We start from the raw sequence: 17,752 nt of genomic DNA, 5'->3' as shown, positions 1-17,752 counted from the left end.
TGGGAACCCTGAGGTCAGTCCATGGGTGACATGACCCGATATAGGATCCGGTTCCTTATCTCCAATCTGGGCCATTGTCTCAGTAATGGAGGCACCGCAGCATGTTTCATCTTCTCTGCTTGGGCCGGGTCTCCCTTTTTGACCACAGACCAAATGGTACCAATGCCCGGGTCATCTCATTGAGCAGCTGCCACTTCCACAGGACTAAATTCTGGTAACTGAGCAGTCAAGTTACAGTAAGCTTGTGGAATGGAGCCATCAGAAGCTCTCAGTTGATCTACTGCTTGATCCTGCCCTTGCCTTCCGTCTGCCTTCACTGTAATGGCAAACAGACACATGGCTTTCACTCCCGGAGCAGGAACGCTCTCCCAATCTTCATCCCTGTCCAGCCCTTCATGCACACGTCGGGACAAAGCATCAGCATCAATGTTCCTACCTCCCGGCCGGTATTTCAGGCAGACAACGCTGCCAACCACCAATGGCCTGCGGTATTCAATTTCGCCGAGGTCAGGATATAAGTTAAAGGATTGTTGTCTGTCCTCACGTCAAACTTGGTACCATAGAGGTAGTCACTCAACTTATCCACCACAGCTTATTTCAATGCCAGGGACTCCAAGATGTGCATGGGATAGTTTTTCGCAGAGGGCAACAGATTCAGGCTGACAAACACAACAGGTCTCAACCCTGTGCCCTGATCCTGATACAACACACCCCCTAGGTCCTCTCTGCTGGCATCCGTATGAAATACATACAGCAATTGGAGGTCTGCAAAAGCAAGCACATGTCCTTGTTATCAGCAGCTCCTTCAGCAACTGAAAGGCCTCTTCACATTTCGTATCCCACCTCACTCCAAAAGGCTCTGAAGGGCTAAAAACTCTTCACTCTCCTCTCCTTTTGTCATCTTCCCTTTCTTCCCCAAGGAAGGGTAACCACACAGAATATGATTTAAAGGATGACTCACTTTTTGCGTAGCCCTTCACAAACCTCCAATAGTAACCACAGAACCCGAGGAACAAGTGCAAATCTCTCAAATCTGGGGCCTTGACCATGTGGTCACTGCCTCTATCTTAGACAGATTATTAGCTGCTCAATCCCATGAGACTATGTGCCCCACATAGCTGACAGATACACCAATACCTCAAGCAAGTTCATATCCCCCACAGTCTTCTCCATGATACGCTGGAAGGTCACAGAGACTCGTGATAAACCCTGGAGCATTCTTTCAAACTGGAAGAATCCCAGTGGACATATAAATGCCGTTATCTCTTTGTCAGCTCAACAAACAAGGGAGGATTGTGCGTCTTACAAGACAGGTGGAGACCCCAAGTGATCACGTTCTGGGACTGGGTGCCTTTCGGTATTTCGTCCATTGTTAACTGATTCACCTCAGCTGTCTGAATGGCCCCTCTACGCTGCAAGCAATTTAGCTGCCTCTCCAGTTGAAAAATGCAGACAGAAAGCTTCTCCCCCTCTTCCTGACACATTCTGAAACCTCGTCATGAGCTCCATTGGGCTTCCCATCGCACCAAACACCTTTTCTCGTGCTTGCATGTAGGCCGCAGAAGTGGCAAGGAGGTTCTGTGCTTTTACAGCTCTCACAACGACAGCAGCCCGCCTACTCAAACTCTCAACCAATCACCGTCGTCTTATGTCATCAGAGCACTGCCAATCACCTAACAACTGAGAGGTCTGCTCCGCCCAAGTCTCATACTCCTTCTCCCCTTTATGGCTGGGCTATCCATCGTCACTTCAACGCAGGGGACTACTATCGATCTCCCCGGGCTTCCTCAAATCATGGCCCCGCTCCGGGTCAAGTCCTATGACCCCTTCTCTCCTACATCTTCTCCCTTCATCTTCCGCTGAACAAAAGACCTAGCTCACACCGGTGTCAGGCACACAACGCGAAACACACTCCCGCCATTGGACAGTTCACAATTCAAACATCCATTATCTTTAACGATAACCCAAACACAGCTTCTAAAGAAAGACCATTAGGTTAGCAGTGAAACCTTTCCCAGGGTGTTACACTTGGATAACTATAGTCTGTGTGGTTAAGTTATTCTCAAGAAACACACACAAAATGCTGGAAGAACTCAGCAGGCCAGAGCATCTATGGAAAAAAGCACAGCTGATGTTTTGGCCCTTGTATTAAGTGATTGGAAGGTGCTGTTGAAAATAAACAATGTAAATATCCAAGCAAGATTACTAGCAGCCTGAAGGAGAGGCCTTCCCACACTCAACTGTATCAAGGATGAGGAAGGCCCTAAACACCCACTCACTCGTCTCACCATCACCGGGATCCTTTACACCAACTTGATATGATGCTGAAATTTGACAACACCATGCATCAAACTCTAGTGAGCTGAGACATGTTCCTCTCGAGACTACTTTTTCTAAAGACCCTCTGGAGTCAGATCAGAGGTGACTCCAGAATCATTCCAACTGTGGTGACACTGCAAATCAGGATTTCATAACTGGGAAAAATGTCAGACAATTTCATCCCACAGGTCATAGGAATCCAGAGGGGTCGTTGGGGGTGAGGATAATCCTTTTTAGCTTTTCAACTTGTTTTTATTAAAATGTCCAAAATTACTTGTAGATGTGACTGGAGTTGATACACAAGAGTGAAAGTACAATGAGATACCTTCGTCCAAATTCTTCTTTATCAACTGACATATCGGAATGAAACTGATCACAAATTGCAGCAGGATTGCCAAGCCAAGAATGACAATTCCCACAGTGGAAAGGCCTGTAAATAAAAATAAATTCAAATAAGTAAACATAACAACTCATCAGAAAAATGATCATAACAGCTGCCTGTTGTTACAAATTACCAAACTTATCTCCACAGGGCAGGAAATGTAGTAACCTCTGCCCAGACTTGCTAACTTTGTCTACATGACTGAACCAACTGACTCTGCATGGCCTCCGATGTGGGATAACAACATGCTGACCTGTTATTCCAGACCAGAATTATTCTCTGCAGTCTAATCTATCCTGGTCATTTGTTGTCAATATTCTTCACCGGCTGCATCTTCCATTGTTCCAACGGCCACACCTTGAGGAGTGCACTACACTGCAGCCAGCCATCCCACACAGTCCATGGTTTGATTCTTCTGACATCCACAACAAATGGTTATGAAGTTGTCCTTCAATTTCACTCGAAACTCACTGAATCACCCAACTTCAATCTCATCCATCTCTGCCTCGTCTACCACTGATAACCAGAGCCAGGTGTTAACCCTTGCAGGGGTGAGTGGGTGTAACTGGCTACTGGCTCCATTCCACATTTTGTCAAGTAATTTTTCCCATTACTTTTGCAAGAGGGAGTTCTGGCTGATATCAATGATGTGGCCGGGATACATTTGAGGAGACAATGCTGTTTCTTGGAGAGAACAACAATGTTCACGTGATTATCTGATGCATAATCAATGCTCATTGTCACCAGATGCTTTTTGTCTGATATCAGGGACTCATGTTGCAAATTGCTGGGAACAGGATTGTGTTTTAGGCTGTTTCTCTTGTTCTCAATATCTGGCCAATGACACCCTACAAATTTTTTTAATTAGCCATTTTCTGTGGGGGGGGGGGTGGTCATGGTGATCTTTTCCAACTAGATGAAGAGCCTCCAAAAACACTGCACCTCTCACCAGTCTCTGGTCCAGGAGCAAGTCTCAGCCAGTGAAGTAATTTCAGTGCAGTCAGAGCGAATGAGGTATCCAGTCTGAACTGAGACAGACTGAACAAACAGTGCGGGATAGAAACTAGACAAGCTGTTTTCGTGATGCTGGTTCAGAGAAGTATTCCTTTCAAAATTGAGAAGAACTCTTTTCCTCTTATGGAAAAACACAAAGAAAAAACATCAATTGACCCTACTATCAAATCCTGTACATTGGATTTTAAGAAGGCATTTGACAAGGTGCCACACATGAAGCTGCTTAACAAGCCACAAGCCCGTGGTATTACTGGAAAGATTCTAGTATGGATAAAGCAGTGGCTGATTGGCAGGAGGCAAAGAGAGGGAATAAAGGGAGCCTTTACTGGTCAGGTTGCGGTGCTAGATGTGTTCCACAGGGGTCTGTGTTGGGACTGATTCTCTTTACATTGCAAGTCAAAAATGATGGAATTGATGGCGTTGTAGAAAGGTTTGTAGACAATACGAAGACAGGTGGAGGGGCAAGTAGTTATGAGGAAATAGAGAGGCTAAAGAAGGACAGATTGGGATAATGGGCAAAGAAGTAGCAGATGGAACACAGTGTTGGGAAGTGTATGGTCATGCTCTGTGGTTGAAGAGATGAAAGGGTTGACTATTTTCTAAATGGAGAGAAAATACAAAAAATCGAGGTGCAAAGGGACTTGGGAGTCCTCATGCAGGATTCCCTAAAGGTTAATTTGCTGGTTAAGCCTGTGGTGAGGAAGGCTAATGTGATGTTAACACTGATTTCAAGAAAACTAGAATATAAAAGCAAGGATGTAATGTTGAGACTTTATAAAGCACTGGTGAGGCCTCATCTGGAGTATTATGAGCAGGTTTGGGCCCCGTTTCTTTGGAAGGATGAGCTGAAACTGAAGAGGGTTCAAAGGAAATTCACAAAGATTATTCCAGGATAGAATGGCTTGTCATAAGAAGAGGGTTTGACAGCTCTGGGCCTGTTTTCACTAGGAGTCAGAACAATGAGTGGTAACCTCATTGAAACCTATCGAATGCTGAAAAGCCTTGATAGAGTGTATATGGAGAGAATGTTTCCTATGGTGAGGAAGTCTAAGACAAGACAACACAGCTTCAGAATAGAGGGATGTCCTTTTAAAATGGAGATGAGGAGGAATTTCCTTTGACAGTGGTGAATCTGAGGAATTCATTGCCAGAGGCAGTTGTGGAGTTCAAGTCTTTACGTATTTTAAAAGCAGTGGTTGATAGATTCTTGGTCAGGACATGAAGGGATACTGGGAGAAGGCAGGGGATTGGGCCTGTGAGGAAAATTGGATCTGCCATGATGAAATGGTGCAGCAGACACGATGGGCCAAATGGTCTAATTCTGCTTCTATATCTTATGGTCTTATCCAAAGATGGAGGTCTCTGAGAGTGAGAATTCAGAGTTCCTCTGCACTAAAGACACTGTTATTCCTCATCTATCTGCCCTCACAAGGTGATGGTGAGCCTCTCACTGAAACCCCTCCTATTCTCATGATGATGCTGGGTTGGGACTTGAGGATGTGATCCCAGTAACAATAAACTTCTGCCTCATACGTGAGCTGACACTGTGATGTCATTGTGATGTCAATGTATATGAGTCATTATAATACTGTCATTAAATGATGGACGTTGAGAGTCACAGAGATCACGGAGTTACTGGGCTACAATTACCAACCAGGCTGAGACTAACTTCCAAATGTCCCTGTGATTTCTCAACTATCACACACTGTCCTTTGCTCTGCTCCCCTCATCCTTCTCTGCACTGAAGTGATTTTCACATTTTAAATTTTCCCAGTCTGATCGAAGCTCATCGATTTAAAACATTTACTCTCTTTCTCCAGAGATGCTGCCTGACCTGCTGAGCATTCTCAGCTTATTCAGATTTTACTGAAGACACTCAAAGCACTAGAACTGGAGTTGACAATTCCCCCCCTCCAGTTCTTCGGTGAGATCATGTCCCAACTCTATACACCAAACTTTCTGGGGTTTTGTGGGGGTCGGGTTTGGGGCTGGAACACCAGGATCCAGACACACATCTGGGAAATCTGCACCTCACTCACTCAAATAATCAAACTGAAAGAGAATTCATCAGCAGAGTCAATGAGTGACTGAGGGTTGGAGGAGAAAGGAAACAGAAATCAGCACCAGCAGAATCTACAGTTGCTGTCAGGGTGTTTGGGAGCCTTGAAGATGAAGGTTGGTAATTAACAGCTGCAGGAACAGTGATGGTAAAACCCACTGGTTCTGGGACTGCCCAGTCTGGTACAATTACCATGCAGTTCCCCTGTAGGAGGATTTCACACAGAATGATTTTACCACACACCCCCAACATGGAAATCCTGTCCAAGTACAAGGGTGATCAGTGCTCACAGCACTGAGTCCAATTTCCTCAAAACATTACAGTGTTTCCAAGTTTAAGTTCAAGTTTATTATCATTCAACTATGTACGTGTATACCAGCAAACAAAACAAAGTTCTTCTGGACCTAGGGGCACAACACAGTACATATAACTCACACACAACACAGAAAGTGATATTATCATAACTAAATTAACAAATAATAGTGTGCATTTCCTTCCAGGAAAAACAATTCCCAACAGTCAAACAAAATACCAGTCTGAAACCGTATTTGGTTTAAATTAGAGTGTGCGGGGTTGAGAGGAAGCAGTATAGCAGGACAGTAAGTGGAGGGGTTGTGGCGAAGGCAGATGTTATGATGAGCAAGTCTATACAAAGGTTCAGGCATGGCCAGGTTGATGAACGGAAGTTTGTCTTTTGAGATAAGATAGAAGTGGGAAAGTTGTTTCCATTTGTAGGTGAGACTAGAACTAGGGGATATTGTCTCAAGATTCAGGGGAGAAGATTTAGGTTGGAGATGAGGAGAAACTGTTTTTCCCAGAGAGTGGTGAATCTGTGGAATTCACTGCCCAGGGAAGCAGCTGAGTCTTCCTCACTAAATATATTTAAGAAACAGTTAGATAGGTTTTTACATAGTAAGGGAATTAGGGGTTATGGGGAAAAGGCAGGTAGATGGAGCTGAGTTTACGGACAGATCAGCCATGATGTTATTGAATGGCAGGGCAGGTTCGATGGGCCGGATGGCCTACTCCTGCTCCTATTTTTTATCTTCTTATGACTCCAGAAGAAGAACTGAGAGCCTGGATCAGTACATGGAATTATGATGTTGCGTCCGTTACAGGACTTGATTGTAAGAGGGACAGGACTGGTAGCTCAACATTCCTGAGTTTTGGTGTTTGAGGTGAGATAGAGAGGGCTGTAAAAGTGGTGGAGGGTTTGCATTAATCCTCAGGGAGAGGGTCACAGCTGCATTCAGAGAGGACATATTGGATGGCTTATCCACTGAGCTAATATGGGTGGAGCTCTATCACTCAGATGAGGTTCAAAGTACATTTATTATCAAAGTGGGTTTACTGTAGACAACCTTGAGATTTGTCTTCTTACAGACATCCACAAAACAAAGAAACACAATGGAACCCATTGGAAAAAACCCACATAAGTAAGAAATATGTGATCAAAATAAACAAGTAATTCAAACAATTAATAGAATTGTTACTAGTCTTGTTTGCTGCCTATAAAGTCTTGCTGTGTCTCACCAGTGCCATCTTTACCTATACTATGGGTCCAATAGCCACCAGGAGATAGAACAAATAAGTGGACAGATTATCAAAAGGTATAAAAGCAACAGGGCTGTCTGAGTGAGTGACTTCAACTTCCACAACACTGACTAAATTTCCTTCATGCAAGAGTTTTAAATGGGGCAGAATTTCTTCAGCACATTCAGAAGGGGTTCTTGAAACAGCACGTGACTTGTCCCAGGAGAGGATGGACCATCCTGAAACTTATTTTGGGAAATGAGTCCAAAGAGCTGACCAACGTTTTACAGGAGACCATTTTGGCATACGTGATCACAACTACTTACATTTTAAGTTATAAATTATTATAAGTCTGGACCTTATGGAAATGAATGTATGAACTTGGGTAAAGGCAAACCATGACATTATCGGAGAGGAGCTAGTGGAAGTTAATTGTGAGCTGCTGTAATTGGACAAATCCACATCTAACATGGGAGTTGTTTAAAGACCAGATGATCAGAGCTCAAAAAGAAAGTAAGCTAATTTAAGATTTCAAAAGTTCAAAGTGCAAAGTACATTTATTATCAAAGTATGTATACTATATACAACTTTGAGATTGTCTCCTTACAGACAGCCACAGAACAAGAAAACCCAGTGAAACCTATTGAAAACAAAAGACCATCAAACACGTAATGTGCAGAATAAGCAACAAATTTCCAGTCTAGACAGGTCCAATTTAGGAAGCAAAGATCAGACAGGACCCCTGAGGGTGGAGGTACCAGGAGAGAGCTCAGCAGGAGACAAGGTCGGCTAAAAGAGACCATGAAATGTCATTGGCAAGTCAGAATAAAGAGAAACCTAACACATTTAATACGTATGTTAAAAGCAACAGGAAATGTAGGGAACGTGTAGGACCACTACAGGTCAAAGGAGTGTAATTATGTTTGGAGTCAGAGGATGTAGGTGAGGTACAGAATGAGTACTTTGCATCGTATTCACCAGGGAGAAGGACATGGGGCATAGTGACAGCAGTTTGGGCATGCCAATGTATAAGGGCATTTTGAGATCAGGAAGGAGGGATGATGGATCTTTTGAAGAGCATCAAGGTGGATAAATCATCAGCAACTGATAAGATACTGGATATCCCAAATTGCTGAAGGAGGTAAGGGAGAGATGACTGGCACCTTCACAAGGATATTTTTATTGCCCTCACTAACAATAGATAATATTCTGGATCACTGGGGATTAGTTGATAATGTTCCTTTGGTCAAGAGGGAAATAGGAATAATCCCAGAAATGATCGGTTTGTGAGCCTTGCATCAATGGTAGGGAAGTTAGTGGAGAGGATTCTCAGGCATGGGATTTGGGCACATTTGGGAAATCATGGCCTGATTAGCACCAGACAGCATGGCTTCATGCAGGGCAAGTCATGTATTCTAAACACAGCTGAGTGTTTTTGGGGAGGTGACAATTGTGTTGATGAGGGTAGTGCAGTGAATGTTGTCTGAATGGATTTTACTGAGGCATTTGACAAGGCTCCTCATTGTCGGCTGATCCAGAAGGTTAAGATACATGGGATCCAGGGTGATTTGGTGGTTTAGATTCAGAATCGGCTTGTCCACGGAAGGCAGAGGGTCGTGGTGGAAGGACGTTTTCCTGGCTGGAGATTCATGACCGGTGATCCGTGCTGTGTTTTTAAATACAGTTGAATGTGCTGCTGGGAGAATAATGAAGTAGATACAATAGTAATGTTTAAGAGGCTGTTAGACAGACACATGAGTATGTATGGACAGAGGGATATGATAATGTACAAACAGAGGGAATTAGTTTAATTCAACATTCTGTTCAGTATGGACTTTGGGGGCTGAAGGGCCTGTTCCTGAATTGTACTGTTCTGTGACGTCTGCTTCCTTGTTCCAGGCTCAACCTGCAAAATAGTTTCTGTCTAAGCTGTCACGCAGCACTAATATCTTCAAAGCTCCAATCATATCTCTCCTTAGCTGTCTAATCTCCAAGGAACAAACCCGTTTTTATAACAGTTGCAGCCTCAACACAGATCCTTGTGGATACAATTGGTCACCTCCTGCCAATTGCAGCATCCACAAACTGTTGCCATACCTTCCCTTCCTTGAGATACTATATCAGGGATTGATATGATATGATATGAAATGCCAGGGATTTTATGAAATGTTTTCTGGAAGTTCCATCACTCAGTGCGGTTTATCTATGTGCCCTCCAGTGATTTATCTGACCTGTATGTGTTCAACTGACCTGTGCTGTGTTTCTGGTGTTCTGAACTGTTGATGTTTGGCCATTACTGTCTGACCCTCCAGCAGCTTTCCCTGCACCCAGTTGTGGGGCTGAGGACTGCAGATGCTGGTGGTCCTGATAAAGCATCTTACAATGTACTGACTGAGATACTCAATGCATTGCAACCGCCCTGCAGAGAACTGACTTCATCATTTTCATACAAGTTTATTTGACCACATACCTGAAATCGTAATGATGACAATCCAGGCAATGATGAAACAATCCCTGAGGATAACATTATAGACGTATTTACACTTCGACCAAATTCTGAATGCGTGAGAACCTTTTCAAAAATAAAAAAAAATTACAATATTTGATAACCAGACAATATGAATGATTTAACACATGCATCGATGGACAAATGCCCCAGGTAACAGAGCTTGACTCAGGGTTGTTTCGATTGGTGATGATATTGCATGTCCTAAACATCAAGCAATCCAAACAACTCTGAAATGGATCAGATGTCAGAGCTTTGGATTGAAGGAGGTTCAGGAGTTCACTCACCACTGCAGCAAATGGGGAGCTCAGAGAGACACAAAACACAGTTTGTGGCTGCTACCAGGATTTGTTTTACATTTGATAACTTAGATAAACCCTCAGCCACTGACTGTGCATGTGGAAACAGATACACTGCAGCTTCCCTCTGGACATGTCCAGCAGATAAGGCAACAGCCCACTGTCGATATTCTCTGCTGTATTCCCTCATGATCTCAAGGGCTGAGACTGACATCAAGTTGCCAGTGTTAACAAAAACCAACCCCAGCTGTAACACTGAGGTTACACTGTTTGACTGTGAATCCTGTTCTGATGCCGAGGACTGGAACAGCTGCTCACAGCATCAGGCAGTGGCTTATTCCAACATTGAAACTAAACAGCTCAAGGGTACAGGCTGAACTGTCCAAATGCTGGGATATTTAATACAGATAAGGGGAGAGGTTGTCCAGGACATCCAGTGGTGAGCAGTGCACAAGATCCAAGGACACCTCTCTTGTAGTGGTTTTTGTTCATTTCCAATTGCTCTCAAGAAAGGGGGCTGTGGAAGAGCAGGTTTCTTATTTTGCACTGACCACCTAAATTCCCACCGTCTTCAGATCCCACATTTCTGAAAAAGAATTTCTTTCAATTTCCTCACAAATGCACTTTCAAATTCCCAACATTATAGTCCACATCAAACCCTCTTGATATCACCAAATCCCTTTTCCCCATTATAACTATAACTCATTCCCCTGAGACTCTGCCATCACTATACACTCAAGATTAATGGGCCTGAACATCTGTCTGATAAACTGGTTTATCTAATCACTAAAAGATTCAGCTCTTGACTGCTGGACTACTTAAAGATGAACTAGAATCCAAAGTTATCCCCCAGGTCATCACCTTGATGCTTTTCAACTATATGAACCAAACCACGAATGCTTGTGTAAAAAAAAAGCAAGCTGCGTCAGGTCTCAACCTGAAATGTTCACAACCACTTTACCTCAAACAAGAGAAAATCTGCAGATGCTGGAAATCCGAGGAATACACACAAAACACTAGAAGAACTCAGTAGGCTAGGCAGAAAAATGTAGAGTCGATGTTTCGGGCCGAAACCCTTCAGCAGGACCATTTTGTGTGTGCAACCCCTTTACCTTCACAGATGCTGCTGACCCACCGAGTTCCTCCAGCAACTTGTTTTCTGTTCCTGATCCCAGTGTCATCAGTCTCCTGTCTCCATGGAGACTTGTGGGTCTGACTATTCATCAGCCTCCTGTCTCTGTGGAGATTTGTGGGTCAGATTATTCATCAGTCTCCTGTCTCCATGGAGAACTGTGTGTCTGACTATTCATCAGTCTCCTGTCTCCATGGAGACTTGTATGTCAGACTATTCATCAGCCTCTCTCCTTTCTCTCTGTCCTTGTTGCCTATCATGGAATTTTATCTGAGTCTAGATTTTATCCCACTACCTCCCCAGATTAAACTTACCCATGAAGCATACCTTCCCCACTGAATGCTAACAAACTTGACAGGACTGATTTTCCACCTATTAAACCTCCAACATCACCCCTTTCACAGACCAAACACTAACGTTCCCCCCCCCAACACCCAACTTCAAGATTCCCACTGTCATTGTAATTGAGTTTCTCCCTCACCAGCCGACCTTTCCTATTCACAAATCCTTGTTGGCGTCTCCTAAATCAGTGGGAAATTTGATGTTTGAATGTCCGGGTTCCCAGTCCTGTTACAGTAGTGAAACAGTTTTGGTCTCCCTCCTACAGGAGAGATGCCATCAGCTGGAAAGTGTGCACAGGAGAATTGAGGATGTTGCCAGGACCTATAGAGTCATAGAAAAGTACAGCACAGAAACAGGCCCTTTGTCGAATCTAGTCTCTGCCAAACCATTTAAACTGCCTACTCCCACTGACCTGCACCTGGACCACAGCCCTCGTATCCCTACCATCTACGTACTGATCCAAACTTCCCTTAAACATTGAAATCGAGCTCGCATGCACCACTTGTGCTGGCACTTCATTGCAGACACTCACGACTCTCTGAATGAAGAAATTTCCTCTTAAACTTTCACCTTAAACTTTCCACCTTTCACTTTTCCATTTAAGATGGCACTACCGGAGGCATGAGACAGCTTACTGCTAATTCGAAAGCAACGGAATTCAATTAAAACCATTATTAATAACACTTTATCTTAAATAAATTGTGGTAAACTACCACCTCAAGCAATGAAGAAACGAGCAAAGGCAAAGCGAATTCGTGGGATATGCCCAGCTGGTGCGCTGCAAAATCAATGCAATTTCAACCACTGAGGTTTGGAGGTTCAAAGGTCCTTTTTTATGGGTGAATTTGTTCTTTCACTTTCTTACGGACATTTTTTTTATTCTCTGCACATTGGGTGTTAGACTTTTTTAATATTTATGGGGTTAGTGTTTGTGTTTCTTTGTTTCATGGCTGCCCGTTAGGAGATGAATCTCAAGGTTGTATAATGTATACATACTTTGATAATAAAATGTACTTTGAATTTAAACACCGGCTCAGATAGTCTGCTAAAGACTCAATTTGGTTGGGAATGCTGTTGTTGTTGCTCGCTTCTCTTGTTTATATGATTTGTTCTGGTGTTTCTTTTTCTCTTTCTCTCTGGGCACTAGGGAGTTGGTCTCATTTTCTTCAATTGGGTTCTTTTGAGTTCCTTGCTTTGTGACTGCCTGTAACTAAACAAATCTCAACATTGTATAATTTCTACATTCTTTCATAATGAATGCACTTTGAAACTTTGATCTTTGAAACTTAACCCATGACCTCTATTTGTCGATCCACCCAATCTCAGTGGGAAAAAAGCCTGCTTGTATTTCTTTCAATGAATTATATACCCTTCATAATTTCGTGAGCTACGTTCCAAGGAATAAAGCCCTAACTTATTCAACCTTTCCTTATAAGTCAGGTCCGCCAACATCCTTGCAAATTTTCTCTGCACTCTTTCAACATTATTTACATCTTTCCTGTTGGTAGGTGACCAAAACTGGACACGTTACTCCAAATTGGGCCTCACCAATTTTGTATACAACTTCAACATAGCATCCCACTCCTGTACAGTACTCAATCCGTTAGTCTTGTGAGACCCTGGATCTGCACCTGGTAAGTCTTCACTCTCCAGGGTGCAGGCCTCAGCAAAGTTGTATGGAAGACCAGCAGTTGCCCGTGCTGCAAGTCTCCTCCCTCCACATCACCAATGTTGTCCAAGGGAAGGGCATTAGCACCCAGCTTGGCACCAGTGTCGTCGCAGAGCACTGTGTGATTAAGCGCCTTGCTCAAGAACTCAACTCGCTGCCTCGGCTGGGGCTCGAACTCATGACCCCGCTAATTGAACGCCTTAACCACTTGGCCATGTGCCCACTCCTGTACTCAATACATTGATTTAAGAAGACCAATGTGCCAAAGGGTTTCTTTATGACCATCTCTTACTGTGACACTTCTTTCAATGAATTATGGACCTGTATTCACAGATCCCTTTGTTCTACCACACTCCTCAGTGCCCTACCATGCACTCCCAATCTTGGTGTCATCTGCATATTTACTGATCCAGTTAACCACATTATCATCCTGATCAGTGATATTGATGAGAAACAATGGACCCAGTGTTGATCCTGTGACACTCCACTAGTCACAGTCCTCCAGTCAGAGAGGCAACCACTGTCTGACTTCTCCCACAAAGCCAATGTCTAATCAATTTACCATCTCATCCTGAAAGCCAAGTGTCTGAACCTTTCTGATCAACCTCCCATGCGGGACCATGTCAAATGAGTTGCTAAAGTCCATGTAGACAACATTCACTGCCTTTCCTTCATCAGCTTTCGTGGTAACTTTGTCAAAAAACTCTAAAATATTGGTTAGACACGAACTATCACACAAAAAGCCAAGCTGACTATCCCCAATGGTAAAGCACCTTCCGATCCGAGAAATTCAGTGATAAGTTTGCAAAGATCGAAGCTGTTGAAAATCTAACACCAGAACAAGTTTACAATGCTGATTGTTTTATACCTTAAAACCTAAAAAAAATACAAATACAGTGTGCTGTAACGTTTTTATCAAAACACGACAGTGCAGCTGGAGACTGAAATCCTGCCATTGTTTGTTGTTTGTTGTTGATTCAGGTATTCTCTGATGCTGCTGTGCTGCTTTTGTTACCCTGCACACATTATACTTTCACTATATTAGTGTTATGTAATAATTTTTACTGTGAGGTACAGATGTGTGATGAACAAGTGTAAGACAAAATCTGCTTACTGGTAGCACATAAATTCAGAGTCGGAAATCATGGCGATACTAAACTGTCTCATTATATATTCCAGAATCTGAAGCACTTCTGGCCCCGAGCATTTCAGAGAAGGGTTATTCAACCTGTATATTGTGTTTGAGGCAGGAACATTAATAACATTTAAAAGGCCTCGGACCGGTCAGGTGTGGGGCCTTTAAGGCTCATCGTCATGTCCGAAAGTGAGGCAGGAGAGGGGATCCAAGCCACGCTGAAACACAGGGGGACAAGGCCTCCTCAACCCGGCATCCTGTCGGTAAATGTGCCGTCGCTGGAGAACAAAATCGCGGATCTGAGGGCAAGACTGCTGCATCAGAGGCAGCTGAGAGTCTGCTCAATTGTGTGCTTTATCGAAACGTGGCTTTCTCCAGACACGCCGGATGCAGCAGACAGACCAGAGGGATTCACGATTCACAGAATGGACCAAACTGCTGACTCAGGGAAGGCAGAAGCAGAAGGTGTGTGTTTTATGGTTAACTCTCATTGGTGCTCTGACATGAGTGGTTTGAGTAGTAGGTGAACTGGGAAGGGTCCAATGTAGCTGGAAGGTGGGATTTCATACGATCTATTACCAGCTGCTCAAAGCACTTCATGGTTATTGAGGTCAGTGTCACTGGGCGGTAACCATTTCAGCCAATTACTGTCTCTCTCGGACACCAAAATGATGGTGGCTGCTTGGAAACCTGCAGGGACAGTGAACTGTTTCAGAGAGATGTTAAAGATGTCTGTTAAGACCCGTGTTAGCTGTGGTAGACAGTCAGTCTTTTACCCAGGGTGGAAATGTCGAATACTAGAGGCTGTAGCTTGAAGGTCAATGGGTAAAAGTTTAAAGGAGATGTGCAGGGCAAATTATTTTACAGAGTGCCAAGTGTCTGGGCTGCCAGGGGTGGGGGAGGCATTTAAAAGGCATTCAGGCAGGCAGAAGAATCTGCAGGGAATGAAGGAATATGGATCATGTTCAGGCAGAAGGGATGAGTTTGATTTGGTATCATGTTCAGCACAGACACTCTGCCTCAGGGCCGGTTCCTGTGCTGTACTGTTCTACGTGAAAATCCCGTGGGTCTTGACAGAGTGTCAATTGTTCAAAGTTCAAAGTCAATTTTATTATCAAAGTACAAAAATATCACCATATACAACCCTGAGATTCATTGTCTTGTGTGCTGCCCTGAAAATCTCTAGAATAGTAACTATAACAGGATCAATGAATGATCAACCAGAGTGCAGAAGACAACAACTGTGCAAATGCAAAAAAATAACAAGTATATGAGATAATGAGACAGAGTTATTGAAAGTGAGATCATTGGTTGTGGGAACATTTCAAGATGGGACAAGTGAAGTTGAGTGTAGTTATCCTCTGTTGTTCAAGAGCCTGATGGTTGAGGGGTAGTAACTGTTCTTGAACCTGGTGGTGCGAGTCCTGAGGCTCTTGTACCTTCTACCTGATGGCCACAGTGAGAAGGGAGCATGACCTGGTTGGTGGGAATCCCTGATGATGGATGCTGCTTTCCTACGACAGTGTTTCATGTAGATATGCTCAATGGTTCAGAGGGCTTTTCCCGTGATGTACTGGGATGAATCCGTTACTTTGTGTTGGGTTTTCCATTCAAAGTCATTGGTGTTTCCATACCAGGCTGTGATGCAGCCAATCAATAAACTCTCCACGACACATCTATAGAAGTGTCGAAGTTAGAAACAGAAGTTTGTCGAAGTTTTAGATGTCATGCTGAATCCCTGCCAACTGCTGAGGAAATGGTACAGGCGCTGCCAGGCTTTCTTCAGAATTGCATTTACATGCTGGACCCAGGACAGATCCACTGAAATAGTAGCATCCAGGAATTTAAAACTGCTGACCCTCCCCACCTCTGATCCTCTGATGAGGACTGGCTCATGGACCTCTGGTTTCCTTCTCCTGAAGTCTGTCATCAATTCCTTGGTCATTCTGACATTGAGTGAGAGGTTGTTGTCATGACACCACTCAGCCAGATTTTCAGTCTCCCTCCTGTATGCTGATTCAGCAACACTTTGATTTGGCCTGTGACAGTGGTGTTGTCAGCAAACCTGAATGTGGCATTGGAACTGTGCTCAGCCACACAGCCATCAGCGTAAAGCAAGTAGAGCAGGGTCTAAGCTCACAGCCCTGTGGTACACCTGTGCTGATGGAGATCGTGGAGGAGATGTTGTTGCCAGTCCGAACTGACTGAGGTTTACAAGTGAGGAAATTCAGGATCCAATTGCACAAGGTGGTATTGAGGCCAAGGACTTGTAGCTTATTGATTAGATTTGAGGGGACGATGGTATTGAACGCTGAGCTGTAGATAATAATGAACATCCTGATGTCTGCATCTTTGCTGTCCAGATGTTCCAGGATTAAGTGAAGAGCCAATGAGATGGCATCTGCTGTGGGCCTGTTGCTCCAGTAGGGAAATTGGAGAGGATCCAAGTCACCTCTCAGGCAGGAGCTGATATGTTTCATCACCAACCTCTCAAAACACGTCATCACTGTCGACGTATCTCAGTGCAACTGGGTGATAGACATTGAAGGAGGTTACCACGGTCTTCCTGAGCACCAATGTAAATGAAGCCTGCTTAATGCAGGTGGTACCACATACTGCCGAAGCAAGAGATTAAAGATCTCGGTGAACACACCAGCCAGTTGATCAGCATTTTAGTACGTGGCCAGTTACCCAGTCCGGTCCAGATGCTTTCCCTGGATTCACCCTTCTGAAGACAACCCGCACTTCAGATCATCGGATCATCGGAGGATGTGGGAGATTGTGATGTTTCCTTCATGTTCTGATAGTCAACGTGAGCAGAGAAGACATTGAGTTCATCTGGAAGTGAAGCTCTGCTGTCTCCCATATCACTTGATTTAACTTTATAAGAGGTGATAGCATTCAAATCTTGCCACAGTTGTCCAGGATCCCATCGTCGATTCAAGTTTGGTTTGGAACTTCACGTCAGTGTCTTCAGATCTTCTACCTCCTCCTCGATCTTAGCAATGAGACGAGGGCATATCCTGGGTAACGTGGGGCCTGAATGGATGATGCCATCTTTTTGAGGCATCCTTTTAAAACATTTCCTGGATGCTGGGGAAGCTGGTGCCCATGATGGAGCTGTCTGGGTTTACAACTTTCTGCAGCTTATTCCGATCCTGTACAGTGACCCCTCATACCAGACGGTGAAGCAAGCAGTTAGGAAGCTCTTCACAGTGCATTTGTAGAAAGTTGTGAGTGTCTTTGGTGACATACCAGTTGTCCTCAAATTCCTCAGGAAATATAGCAGCCGTCGTGCCTCCTTTGTAATTGTATCAAGATGCTGGTCCAGGATAGATCCTCAGAGATGCTGACACCCAGCA

At 44.0% G+C, this 17,752-nt stretch overlaps 1 protein-coding gene across 1 annotated transcript in view; it reads right to left on the bottom strand.

Moving 5' to 3' along the window:
* Positions 1-17,752, bottom strand: part of LOC140198124 (uncharacterized) — a 144,422-nt gene that overhangs the window by 87,161 nt on the left and 39,509 nt on the right. The window contains exons 7-8 of the mRNA XM_072259067.1: positions 9,778-9,879; positions 2,645-2,749 (exon numbers count right to left, since the gene is read on the bottom strand). Coding sequence (XP_072115168.1) covers positions 2,645-2,749; positions 9,778-9,879 — 207 coding nt within the window. The remainder of the gene's footprint in view (positions 1-2,644; positions 2,750-9,777; positions 9,880-17,752) is intronic.

This window comes from Mobula birostris, chromosome 5 (assembly GCF_030028105.1).
Source record: "Mobula birostris isolate sMobBir1 chromosome 5, sMobBir1.hap1, whole genome shotgun sequence".
Classification (NCBI taxonomy): domain Eukaryota; kingdom Metazoa; phylum Chordata; class Chondrichthyes; order Myliobatiformes; family Myliobatidae; genus Mobula; species Mobula birostris.
This window is presented reverse-complemented; position numbering and strand designations above follow the sequence as displayed.